Source organism: Vitis riparia, chromosome 6 (genome assembly GCF_004353265.1).
Source record: "Vitis riparia cultivar Riparia Gloire de Montpellier isolate 1030 chromosome 6, EGFV_Vit.rip_1.0, whole genome shotgun sequence".
Classification (NCBI taxonomy): Eukaryota; Viridiplantae; Streptophyta; class Magnoliopsida; order Vitales; family Vitaceae; genus Vitis; species Vitis riparia.
In genome coordinates, this window is record NC_048436.1 from 4,768,382 (window position 1) to 4,782,190 (window position 13,809).

The following is a 13,809-nucleotide window of genomic DNA, read 5'->3' on the forward strand; positions in this document are numbered from 1 at the left end:
CATGTAGAACCCCTCTTAGACGCCCTGAGAGCACTTTGGCTATTATCTTGTAGAGACTAGTGATCAAACTAATGGGTCTAAAGTCTAATATTCTCTTTGACAAACTCTTTTTGGGTATTAGAACAATGAAAGAGACATTAATGCTTTGATTGATAATTCCGCTCCTATGAAATTCAGCGAACACTCTCACCAAATCCTCCTTAATCACATCCCAACACTCTTGGAATACGGCAATAGTAAAGCCATCTGGCCCCAGAGCCTTGTCCCTATCCAACTGAAAAATGGCCTTAGAAATCTCTTCTTCGGTGAAAGGGGAGTCTAACCTTAACGCACTCTCTTCCGAAATAGGGGACCAATCTAATCCTTCAACACCCCAAGACTCTCCTGTAGGATTTGTGTAAAGCTTTTCAAAGTAATGTAAGATCTCCTCTGTGATACTCTCGGCATTCTTCAGCACTAAGCCCCTCTCATTCTCCAACTCCTTGATATATTTCCTATTTCGCCTGCCATTAGCCACTTTATGATAAAACTTAGAGTTGCAATCCCCTTCCTTGACCCATTTCACTTTGGCTTTTTGTCTCCAATGAATTTCCTCCCTCAATATTAATTCCTCTAGCTCCCCTTTTCTTGAGGCTCTTTGGCTTAACAAATCAGGATTGAGACCCCCTTCCTGCTCAATGGCGTCAAAGTTAGCTAAATCATTGAGAATACTTTTTTTCTTTTCTTTAAGCTCTCCAAAAGAAAACTTATTCCACTCCTTCAATTTGTGGTCAGTTATCCCCCTGCCCTTTGTCCAAGGTGACCATATATTTGTGAAAAATTGTTTTTGGTGTCTCCTCTTTACATTTTAGACGACTTTTCTTTACCTATAAATATATATAAGGCTGTCCTAGCACAGTTTTAGTGGAGAAGGTGTTCTTGAGAAAAGTTTTCAGCATGAATTTGGATTTTGATGGGTTTGTTTAGATTAAAGGGTGGTGGACAACAATGTGGAAGAGGATGAGGGCAATGAACCCAAGGTAAGGCTTTGGAATTACATGTCTAAGGCAGAGGCAGTTTTAGGCTCTATCTAGTTTTGTTGGATTGCACTTTCCCAGTTTGTTTATGACAGGCAAGTAAACTTTTTTTTTATTTTTATAAAATGCCTACCAATGAGGGAAGTTTTTGATCCCAAACATCTGTGAACTATCAACTGGAACCTTATCTTGGATGTTTAAAATTTTGTGAAGTTATGTTTGCTAACTCCTTCTCATGGATAATTGAAGTTCAGAAGAATTTTTTTTTTTAATGGAAAATAGATTTCCCCCCCTTTTTTAGCAAGAAAAGAGGTTGAAGGGATGATTAGGATGACCAAACAAATAAAAACAGAAGAACAACACAAAAGTAAAGCCATAAGATCTCTAACTCCAAACAACCCCCACAAGATTCCTACTACAAACTCATGGGCCTAGAAAATTCCTAAACTCTTGGTGTAAGAGAAGGCTTTCCTCTTACTAGTTAATTCTACCTTTAAAGCAATCGATATTCAATCTAGAAGTTAACTTTTGTTAAACTGGGCTTCTTTTTCATTATCACCGTTGTTTGGGAACATCAATTTAAGAGACTGTCCATGACAAAAGCTTGGTTTTCATAAGTACATTTTGAAAAAGCTTATGTTTCTAGTCTGAGCTTAGATACTGTCATTTGTGTTAATGTAGTTTCAATGGATATGTTGAGGCTTATGCTTCATTTTGCGTTGATGCTTATCTCTCTCCTTATTTGGGCAAAACACCTCAAAACCACCTTTAGCTTTTAAAATGTTTGTTGGCACTTGGTTTGTTGAGCCGGATCACTTGATGCTTCTCTAAAAGATTGTTTGAATGTGTAAGCATGACTAGTAAGTGAGCTGTATGATGATGGGCAACTATCTCCTGTGATTTGGAGAGGACTCAGCTGTTAGTAATGGATATATCATATTTTGTATTATTTTACAAAATGTAATTTTTTTTTATTTTTTTTATACCTATCAAAAAAAAATAAAAAAAATCATATTTTGTATTATTTTTATTTCTTTGAATGTCATGTAGAAAAATTCAGGCTTAAAACTTATGTTTTAGTATGTTTTTAGGTGTTTGACTCTTTTTGGGTCTATCCAAATAAGTCTATCATATTAAAACTCTATTTATCTCATTGGTGGGAAGAAAAGATAAAGAAAACCCTGTTATGCAATTCCATTGTTCCTTATCCATGTTTTAAAAGGCTATTGAGGCTTACGCCTTGAGGATCGTCTCAAGGCGAGGCTCTACAAATTAGCCTTGAGGCTATCACCTCAGTTAAGGTAATTGAGGCTTAAGCCTCACTTATCAAGGCTTATAGCTTTGAGGCTATAGCCTCATGGCTGTTGAGGCCTTAGACTTGAATATTCAAAGGGTTTTTGGCCTTTATGGACTTTTGGTATATATTTTATAAGAGGCTTAAATCTTAATATTCAATGAGTTTTAATGGGTTCAATTTTCTATGCTTTTGTGGATTTCTGATATAGATTTCATGCATTTTGTATTGGGTCCCTACTTGGTTAAACCCTTTACAAAGGCTTAATTAACTTTCAGTTAACTTTTAAAATGTAAATGGAAGGGAAAACGAGGTTGAGAAGAATAAGGGAATTGTTGACACTCTTAGTGTTTGATCTCATATATAATTTAATTATTGATGGATAAAAAAAGATACCACTACAATTGGTGGACAAAGAAGAGGGATGGTTGGATATTAGCGCAAATGGGGAGAATATTATAGCAATTTGATATTATTATATTCCTTGGAGGATCTTGGTGATTGTAATAGTAATGTTAAAATTATTTGGTAAAACCATGAGAGAGAGCTAAATTTTATGAGAGAAAAAGGAACTAAATTAGAATTATTAACAATGAAAAATAATTAATTTTATCATTATGAAGTTTATGCCCAATTTTATTGTGATTTTATGAGATTATTTATTTATTTATTTATTTATTTATTTTTTGATAATTATTTATTATTTATTCGTTTAAGTTGAGGCTTATGCCTCATTTTGCCTTGAGGCTTACGCCTCGCCTCATTTAGGCAAAACGTCTCAAGACCACCTTTATCCTTTTAAAGCATTGCTCCTTGTGAAAAAACAATGTCATTTCTCTTCATAAGAGACATGGATCTATAAAATTGAGATGGATTTTGTTTATGATCAGTTCCACTCTGAGGGAATTATATTTTGCTAGGTCTATATGGGCTTTTAAGCCTATAGCTACACTCTATTGTCTGTCCATAAGCTGGTTGGACACTAGTATTCTCTATGCCTTTCTAGTTTTCTGATGTTTGCTGCTATAATTTACGTACACATTTGTGAAGATAAATATGTGTTTATCTTCTTTACCTTTTTTTTTTTTTTTTTCTCCTTATAGGTATTTTTTTTTCTTTTTTTGTCCCCATTGGGATTTGAACCTGAAACCTTTAATAAACCCACCCCAACTGTTTACCACTTGAGCTAGGCCTCAAGGCATCTTCTTTACTTGGTTTTTAGTATGTATATGATGTACTTCATTGTCCCTACCATGTGCTTGCTTTAAAAGCCTAGTGCAATGCATAGTTTTGGAAGCTTATTATACTCTTTTTTTTTTTTTTAGATCCTTGTCGTTTTGGAAGGATTTCTTGTCCTTTTAACTTATTTCAGGGAATATATTTCATTATTTAAAAAAAAGGAAAAAAGAAAGTGAACTTTCAGTGAACTAACATTTTTTTTCTCTTCTTGGGGCAACAGTACCAGGATAAGGACTGGAATGGTGAAGATTCTGATGAAGATGATAATAGCAATGATGATCTAGATGTCTCAGATGAGGATGATGCATATTATATGAAGAAACCCAAGGGTAGACTACGAGGTAACAGTGGACGTGGTTTAAAACCCACGAAAGAGCATAAATCATTCCCTGCACCTGGTCGAAGAAAAAGAGGCAGAACGTCATTGGAAGATGAAGATTCTTATGAAAAGGATTCCGAAAATGATAGTGATGAGGATTTCAAAAGCATGACAAGGAGAGGTGCACATCTCCGAAAAAGTAAAGGTGGTCAGTCCAGTACTACAGCAAATATCATTGGACGGAACAGTGAGCTCCGCACCTCAAGTAGATCAGTGAGGAAGGTATCATATGTTGAAAGTGAGGAAAGTGAAGAAATTGATGAAGGCAAGAAGAAAAAGAGCCAAAAGGTGCATTCTGCTTACCTATTACATTATAGCAATGTACTTATTATTTTCCCTTTTTAGTTCATGCCTCTAATGAAGCTTGTGTCAATATCTTCTGTTTTGAAGTTTACATAGTTTAGAATGTTGATGTAAGACTACAAAGGAAGTGGCAATGATAGCAATCAAAAGCTGATGTAAAGAGAATTTAGGGCTATGGGTGCTAAAAAATTGGAGTAGACTGGGATTTAATTAAGGTTTAATCATTTCTTTTTTATTCGTTACAGGCAAATAGTATTTTATAAACAATTGCCTAAGGAAAGGTGGTACAACACCTGTACATTGGAAGGAGTGTACAAAAATCACCACAAAAAGAAAAGAACATGGAAAACTACAAAAGCTACGTTCTAGCTCAAATTCAATCCATCAATATAGTCCAAAAGAGAGCAGTTCACCAGCCCCAAAGGAACTTTAGAGCAATTCGAAAGGGATCCGTGAGAAACCCTTTCAACTTCTAATCAGGAAGCTCCTCTTCCTTGAAGACTCTTGCATTCCTCTCTTTCCAAATTTACCAAAATAGGCACAAAGTTGCCATTTCCATACTTCTCTTTGTGTTTTGTCCAAGCCTTGCACATGCCATCGGAAGGTCGTTTACTTTCCATGGTAACATCCACCAATCAAGGTTTAATGACTTCCTTAGCTTCATAGTTACTATTATGGCAAATGCTTAATGCCTTGCACTGTCTTGGCATTGCATTTCTTGTCCTTAATGCATTTTTCCAGTTTTCTGAAAAGAAAAGATTTAGTAAAGGAGGCTTGTTTGGATATGGTTTAGGGCTTTAAATAGATCTTGGCTGCAGTGGGTGTTGGGCTATGGAAGTAGCTAATTGAAGGTTTAAATGGTGATTGACAATGAAAGTTTAAAGATGGATCGCAGATTTTTTATTATTATTATTTTTTAAAAAGAATTAGAGAGAATTGAGAACAAAATGGAGAAACTACTAGAATGTTTTTTGATAAGTAAAAAGGTAATTTGTATAAATAACAAACAAAGATGCTATATGCTAAGGTATATAGGACATATCCAAAGGTTACCAAAAGGCACAACCGAAGAGGGCAATCAAAAACAGCCACTCTCTCCCTCATCAAGAACCTGCCCAATCTACAAAATCAATAAGAGACATTGAGTCTACTTTTGTAATAGCTACTAGAATAATACTAGCATCACACCTAGTTTTAGGGTTGTATCACTTAATTCTTAATCTCTCCAAAGCTGCTGAAAATTCTGCTATACTATTATTAATATCCTTTAAAGAAAAGATTACAAGCTTATACAGACACCCCTAATTGACAAATCCTAGCAGAATAAGGATGATGGCTAGGTGCTGATAAGAAGAGAATTTAGGGCTATGAGTGCAAAGTTATTTATTTATTTATCAATTTTTTTGGAAGAGAAACAAACATTTCATTACTATGATTAGTGCTGAAAAATTGGGGGTTAATAATTTCCCTAGGAGGTCTATTGTGCTTACAAGTATCCATGGACTGTTCTTCATCAACCTCTCTATCCAACACACTTTGTAACTCTCACTCCCATTTACAATCAACAGCTAAACTTTCTTCTCCACATAGGTTTCCCCAATAGATTCTTATCTATTGTTGACATGCTGAACTATAGCTCTGATTGCAAAATAACGTAGGATGACAGTGGACATAGCAAATAATAGTAGTGAAGTGCTGATACAAAGAGAATTTAAGGCTATTAGTGCTTGGAAGGAGGAATGCACAGTTTCAAATATACCATTTGGACGTACTGAACTTGGGCAAGTTAGAGGTTTCAAAGTGCAAAAAAGCTAACATGGACTGAAGGATGGTTCTTCTTGTCCAAATTTGATATTCTTCCTGTCCAAATTTGATAGATAGATAGATAGACAGATTTTCCCATTTTGTTAAAAACCAAAATGACAATCATGTTCTCTCCCCAGATAGATAGATAGATAGATGTATTTTCCCATTTTGTTAAAAACCAAAATGGCAATCATGTTCTCTCCCCTATGTAGCCTATCAAAAAAAGGGGAAAAAAAAAATCATGTTCTCTCCTCTATGTTGATTTAAAGTTTTAAAGCAAGCCTTTGCTTCGTTAAATCAGCACCAAAAAAAAAAAAATTGATTACTGGTGATAATATTCTGATTGGAAGCCTAAAAGTCCCATTATTCAATAGTGTATCTTGTGCAAAGTGGAGTAGTTCACTGGTTGATTAGTGTTTTATTAATTGCCTGGTTTTACATCGTTTTGGGATATGTATCTTTTATGTTTGAAATACTGTGTATCAGCTATGAAGTGCGATTTTGTGGATTTATTTGGATGAAAAGAAATCCTGGGATGGGAAATATCCCAATGTGAGAGCTATTTGGCAAAGAATCTAACTCAGATGTCCTTTTTGGGCAATTCCCCCAAGAAATCATAGGCCTAGCAATACTTGTTACTACCTTGGGTTGTGGCTAATTCCTAGCCTCATTGATAGCTTGTGATGGATTTTTCTTTTTAATCGTCTTTTTCATGATAATTTGGCCAACTTGGGACGAGGGGCATACTTAATCACTTGTGAATACCATTTTTTCCACTTCAAACTAGCAAGCTAAGGGGATGCATTGAAGAAGTATTATGGAATTGTTGATGGGGTTAAGGGAGATCTCTTGGAATGAAATTTTTGGGTGTACCATCTATTTTGTTTTATTGAACATTTTCAGTCTCACAAGTTTCATGAGATATACTTGGGTTGTACTTGAGATTTTTATCACATGCTATCACGTGTTTATGGACTCAGTTATTTGCTGGTCTGTAAGCAGATATCTTGATGATAGAGTGGTGACTTTTTTATTTTTATTTTTATCATAAACAATATATATTGATAATAGTAAAGTTGAAGAGAAGGATGAGAGATCCTTCCCACAAAGTACAAGACCTGATCAAAGACTATACTCCTCTACTGTACAAGGAGAACTACTGATAAAAGCATGTACAGAATATCTCAAAAACCAAAATCAAACTCTCTCAAATGTTATCCACCCCTTTTGAATTACAAACCAAAAGCCAACTAAGTAGAATAACATTAAGTGGAATTGGCAGTGATATTTTGAAAGACTATATGGAAGACTTTTACCCAAGTTGAATTCTGCTTTGCTGCTCTTTGATGTTTTCCTCTCTTTGCCCTTGATGTTTTAGAGACATATTGTCCTTTTACAGAGAAGAAACATAAAACATGCAACATGTTGAAGACATATTGGAAGGTGAAGTATGATTGTGGCTAGGGTGGAATATGATGAAGTCTAAAATGTGGTGAATTTTAATTATGAATAATTAGGAACTGGTTTCTTATCTTGGTGCTGTCATCTGCTTGTGGAGTGATCTTGCATGCTAATATATGTGTGTGCTTTCGTGTATGCATGTGTTTTGATAGGCAAATATAGATATATTAAAGAGTTGTTAACAAATAATGGGGGACCACTTATATACAGAGGGACTACAGAAAGTATGATAAAAAATGAATTAGAAATACAAATGACAATTACACTCTAGTGGATGAGTGCTAATAAAATTTTTTAATTTTACCAATCTAATGAATGACAGTAGTTCTGTTATTTATGTGCTAGCCCAGGCCATATACCTTGTGTGAATGTGCTTACAAAGAGAAGGCCACCCCCCCACCTTGGGACATGCGTGTGCACACACAGAATTTCGCCCTTTCTTCCTGTTTCCTTTCCTATTTGGTTTTTATCAGTGGAAGGACCTCTCATCATTTATTGTTATTATTTTCTGAAGGAGGAAATTGAAGAGGAAGATTGCGATTCAATCGAAAAGGTGCTTTGGCATCAGCCAAAAGGCATGGCCGACGAGGCTCTAAAGAATAATAAATCAACAGAGCCCATTCTGTTAAGCCACTTGTTTGACTTTGAACCCAACTGGAATGAGATGGAGTTCTTAATAAAATGGAAAGGCCAGTCTCATTTGCACTGTCAGTGGAAATCATTTTCTGATCTACAAAATGTAAGCCTTTTGAACACTCTGTGGGTTTTTTGTATGTGTTAAGATGTTTTTAGTTGAATGCATTTTTTTGTAGAGCTTTATTTTATACTGAAACTTCTTTCTTGTTTGTCTCATAATATATATATATATATATATATATATATATGTATATTTGTCTTTGTAAATTGCAGCTTAGTGGTTTTAAGAAGGTTTTAAATTACACCAAAAAAGTGATGGAGGAAGTGAAGTACAGGAACATGTTTTCACGTGAGGAGGTAATGTCTACCCTTCGTTATTTTTGTATTTGCAAGTTTAGATATGAGACTTTCCTTCATAATGTCTACTTGTGCATGAATTTCGTTAAAGCAATGAAGTTGCATCTTCAAATGTTTAGCCGTAAATGAGGGATGCTATAGAAAAAAAAGGATGAAATGATTGGTGTAGAATTCTGTTGCTTCTTGGAAGGCAGATTACTACCACAAGTGGAAACAAACTGTTTTGTTGTGTAAGTGTAACAAAGAAGTGGCATATATTTCTTGAAACTTATCTGTTATCTTTGCATATAAAGAAAGCCTGCCTGTTTATCTTTTCCACCCCAATCATTTTTATGAAATTTAAGATGGCAAATTTGTCAAATATTGTCATAGCTCATTTAATAGAAGTTCAAACCACCTGATTTACTGTTTCACTGTGGACTATGGTTTGGATGCAGGGCTAATGAGCCTTTCATTGTTTTGTGAAAAATCTTTTATGCATGTTCTCCACTTCTCCCAACTGTTTCAAGGATGAGAAAAAGAAATATGGTGCAAAAAGTTGCTTGGTTTATGGAGGAAAACTGAGTTGTGCTTTTGTGTAAACTTCACTTTTAATCACCATTTTAAATCTTTATAAAGCACTCATTATGGTTTTCTTCATGTCAAATCTTGCTAAGAAATTTCAGATTCACTTTATGGTTTGCAAATTAATTTGAAGATAACAAATTTTATGTTTCAAATGTTATTTTGTGAGAAATAATTGACTATCTTTTCCATAGGGGAAAAAGTTACCCCTTAGGGTATGGATAGGTTGTAAGGTCTCTTGAGGCAAAAAGACACTGCTGTTGTAAACCTTTATACTTTCTACTTCGATATCCTTAGTGGAGCTTGTCTTATGCAATATTATTAATGATTGGAAAATTGTTGACTTTTCTTCTCTAAAAAGTTCGTGTCTTTATTTACTGCACATGAGAGATGTTGCTTCTTCCTATATGTAGGTAAAAAAGTATATTTATATTGTATTGATAAAAGTAGGTAAATATACAAAAAGATGTTGCTTCTTTTTACCCCCTTGAGATGTGTAGTGTGGTCTTGGGTTGTCCTTTGTTTTTGGTTCCTCTATAAGATGTGCAATTGGTTTTTGCTTATATTTGGAGTTATAGTCATACTTTTTCTTTTTGATCAGTGTTTTTGTAAATCTTGGAAGGACTCTTATCTTTCATTGTATTTACCAAATTCTGATGAAATGAATAATCTTGTTTCTAGTAAAAAAAAAGTATAAAAGATGAAAAACCCTTGTAAATGAAAAATATTTAGGACTATAGAAAGAGAAGGAAAATGAAATTCTTTGTTGCAGGACACCTTTTTCTTTCCATTCCTGTGGGAATGAAGTATCAAAACTCAAGTGGGCAAGAAATCTTGACAAGAGAAAGGACTCATATCTTAGCCAACCGTTTGAACTCCTAAGAAACCTCAAATCTCAGTGTCTGCTCCCATCCTCAGAACATCTGAGGACAAATAAGATTTTTTCTGCTCATTAAGCATCCTAAAAATTTCTTAACAGTCGGGTTCCAAAATTGATATTTTGGGTTTAGCAGCAAGAGGAACATGCAAATGGGTTAATCTTGAGGGTTGCAACCAGATTGAGGACTTTCCAGAATGAGTTTAAGATTGGAGACATTCTCAATCAAATCATTAGAGAAGAAATTAGTTCCATCAACAAATTGCAGATGAGACATCCTCACAGGATCCCTTCCAATGTCAATGTCCTCAACAAGACAACACTTTAGTTCTAAGAATCATCCTAGTAGAGCATGCACCACTATAGTAAAAAGGGATGGTGAGAGAAGGCCTCCTTGATGGATACCTCTTGTGGTCTCAATCCAACCCCTAGCTTGCCCATTAACAAGCACTGAAACTGACAAGCATTTTTTTGAATCCCCCTTAATGATGACCCATTTTGCCATTAGGATGCCCAGAAGATTTTGTCTACTCTTGATGCAGGCTCCTTAGCAATGGGACATTATCTCATGGAGCACCTTATAGGATCATTTAGAGAGGACCTTAGCTAGAATTTTTTACATATGGGTCTAAAGTCTGATTGCTAAAGATCTAACTTTCTCTAGGAAAAGGATAATGAAAGTTAAATTGGTGATGCAGTTAACAATCCAATCTTGGGAGAGCTCCTGATCAACAATCTTTATTGAGTTCTGTAGTTAAATTGTTTGGAGTTCTCCTCCTTATCTATTAACTGAAAAATGACTTTCTAATTTCCTCATAGAAAGGCCATCCCTTCCTTGCCACCTAGGAGAATCACCCAAAATGAGCAACCAGTTTAATATTTCAATCTTGCATGTCTCCCATTCCCTAATGTTTTATATGAGCAAATAACCTCTAAATCCCTCTATTTTGACACTTTATATATATAATAGCTTGCCCTATAAAAAGATGTGCAAAAGCAGCTCATGGGTGGCATGTTGAGGGAATCAGCTGGGTTATTGGGCAGCATTATTGGATGTGATTTGACGATTTTAGTTATGGAGGTTTCTCCATCAAAGCTCTTTATTCTATCTTGGAGCTAGGTTGTGCCATTCCTTTTCCACTAGGGATACTTTGGAATCCATAGGTTCTGTCTAAGGAAAGCCTTTTTGCTTAGGAGGCTGGTTGGGCTAAGGTCTTGACTTTAGATTATCTCCAAAGAAGAGGATGGTTGTTAGTGAACGGATGTTTTCCTTCTTCATTATGCCAAGACTAGGATTTTAAGGTAGTTGTTGTTCTCTTTGTTTGGTGTATCCAAGGTTTTTTTTTTCACGGTTAGAGAAACTCTCTTAGATTGGCATGACCACTTTGTTGGAAAATGAGAAGGCATGAAGGGTTGTGCCCATTTGCATTTCTTTTGGATAATATGAAACTAAAGGAATTGAAGATTGTTTTAAAATGAGGAGAAATCTGACCAAAGGCTTAAAAGCAATTTCCTTAGCAACCTCTTATTGGGGTTCTAGTTTTGCATAGATGAAGACTCTCTGCCTTTAATTGATTTTGTAGATTGGTTGGATGCTTGTTGAGGGAGTAGTTTTTTTGCTTGGCCTTCTAGCGTTTGTTGTATATGTCCTTTGTACATCGGTGCGTTATTCATTTTGGTGGTTTTAATATATATTCTCAATTTGATCAGGCTTGTACTTTATGTGGAGGATTCCTCATCCTTCTCATGTTTCTTTTCTCATTTAATACGTATTTTTTGTTTCTGATTTTTTTTTTAAATTTTTATTTTTAAATTCTCACTTTATTTGCCTATCAAAAATGGAAAAAAAAATTGTGATCAGTGTGTGTGTGTGTGAGTGACAATAATGACACAATGTTAACATTTTTGTGTATTGTAGTCTCTAGAATTGCTCCGTACTAATTGTCGAACAGTTGGTAATTAATGTGAGATTATGGCATGGGATTGTTCTTAGTGATCATTACTCATTTATCTCTTTTCCTAGTTTTAAGTTCAATGCTGTTTTCCTCCTCTTTTTTCTTTTTTCTTTTTGATTAGAAACAAGAGAAGCATATATTTATTAATGAAAATATGAGAAGGATGAGGAGTCCTCCCCACTATTACGAAAAAACCTGATCATAATATGATTGACCTCCTCTACCATAAAAGGAATCGATGCAAAAGGTTTATACCACAAACGCAACTCCTCTTAGGGATGTCCAAACCATTTTGATTTATGCACCAAAAGCCAATTGAGTTTGATTACACTAAGCGAAATGCCTTTAAAAGTAGTAACTCCCACAACCCCTTTGTCATCCTTCACTTATCCTAAAATCTTGACATTTTTCTCTTGCCACACAATCCAAAGTAATGTGTGACAAGCTATTTGTCAAAGAGTCTTGCTTCTAACAGAGTTCCCCAAACCTTTATATGAGTTGATCATTATATCGCAGATTCGCATATACTCTTGGGTGGAACGCAAACAACCTTGACTTGTTTGAATAGCTAGTGCCAAAGCCCCAAAGTTATCGGACAATGTAGAAAGAAATGATCACTACACTCTTTTCTCCCTTAAATAAAATACATTAGTCAGGCTTGAGGACTTGAAAGGTCTTTTTAATTATAGTATGTTGCTGGTATTTACCTTCTTGTGTGCTACTAACCAAGTAAAGACCCTTAACCTTAGATAAGACTTTAGATTTCCATATATATTTAGTCGGGGAGAAAAGAACAAAATCTGATGTATTAGTCAAAGTCATGAAGAATGATTTGACAGTAAATAATCCTGAAGAGGTCAATGATCACACTCTCGCATATAGGGTGGATGAAGACAAGTGCATGAGTGAGGGATGACATGAGTCTTTCAAGATCCTCAATCTTCGAATTCGTAAGGTTGCGGAAAAAATTAAGATTCCAAGAAGAAGAAAAAGAAGAGTGGCTAAGGATAGTTGAAATGGTAAGATCTTTTACTATGACAACTCTATAAAGAGATGGAAATTGTGGACACAAAGGTTGATCCCCCCACCACAAATCCTCTTAGAAGCGAATATTCATCATCACCCACCACAAGACGAGTGTAACTTGAAGAAACCTGGAACACTGGTGCAATGGCCTTTGAGAGATAACTATGTGACCATCTGACTATAATGTTGGCGTATCATCTATTAGGATTTGTCTCATAAATGCTAGTAAAGAATCTTACTAAGCTTAACAAAGCCCTTTAGGTAAATGGAGCTAGTGGTTTGCAGAGGATAGGGGGGCTTTGTGGAAGCAAGTTATTAATGGCAAGTACGGGGTGGAAGAGGGAGGCTGGTGCTCCAAGGTGGTGAGAGAAAGTTATGGGATAAGGTTATGGAAAGCCATTAGAAAGGAATGGGAGCTCTTACATAATAAAGTTGATTTCTCGGTTGGTAGTGGGCAAAGGGTGAAATTTTGGAAGGACAAGTGGTGTGGTGATATGGCACTATGTACTTCTTACCTTGCTCTTTATGCTATTGCTGATTCTAAGGAGGATTGGTGGTGGATGTTTGACACTCGACAGTTGAAGGGGGGTGTTGGGCCCCTCATTTTTCTAGGGCCCTTAATGATTAAGAGCTGGATTTGGTGGAGTGGTTTCTCTTGAGTTTGCAAGGGAGGAGCACGTGCATGGAACAAAAAGATAAAGTGATTTGGACAGGATTGAAAAATGAGAAGTTTTCTGTTAAAGCCCTTTATTTGACCTTGGAGATAGAAAGTACAATGCGGTTTCTTGCTAGTGTGATTTGGAATTCTTGGGTTCCCTTGAAGGTGGGTTTTTTTTGCTTGAGAGGCGTCTTGGGCAAAGGTGTTAACTTTAGATTGTTTAAAGAGAAGAGGGTGC

General features: G+C 35.5%; 1 protein-coding gene across 3 annotated transcripts in view; it reads left to right on the forward strand.

Annotated features, from left to right (window-relative positions):
* Positions 1–13,809, forward strand: part of LOC117917148 (protein CHROMATIN REMODELING 5) — a 53,549-nt gene that overhangs the window by 15,839 nt on the left and 23,901 nt on the right. For all 3 annotated transcript variants that reach the window (XM_034833394.1, XM_034833396.1, XM_034833395.1), the window contains exons 4-6: positions 3,770–4,216; positions 8,013–8,237; positions 8,408–8,491. In XM_034833394.1, the coding sequence (XP_034689285.1) occupies positions 3,770–4,216; positions 8,013–8,237; positions 8,408–8,491 (756 nt within the window). The remainder of the gene's footprint in view (positions 1–3,769; positions 4,217–8,012; positions 8,238–8,407; positions 8,492–13,809) is intronic.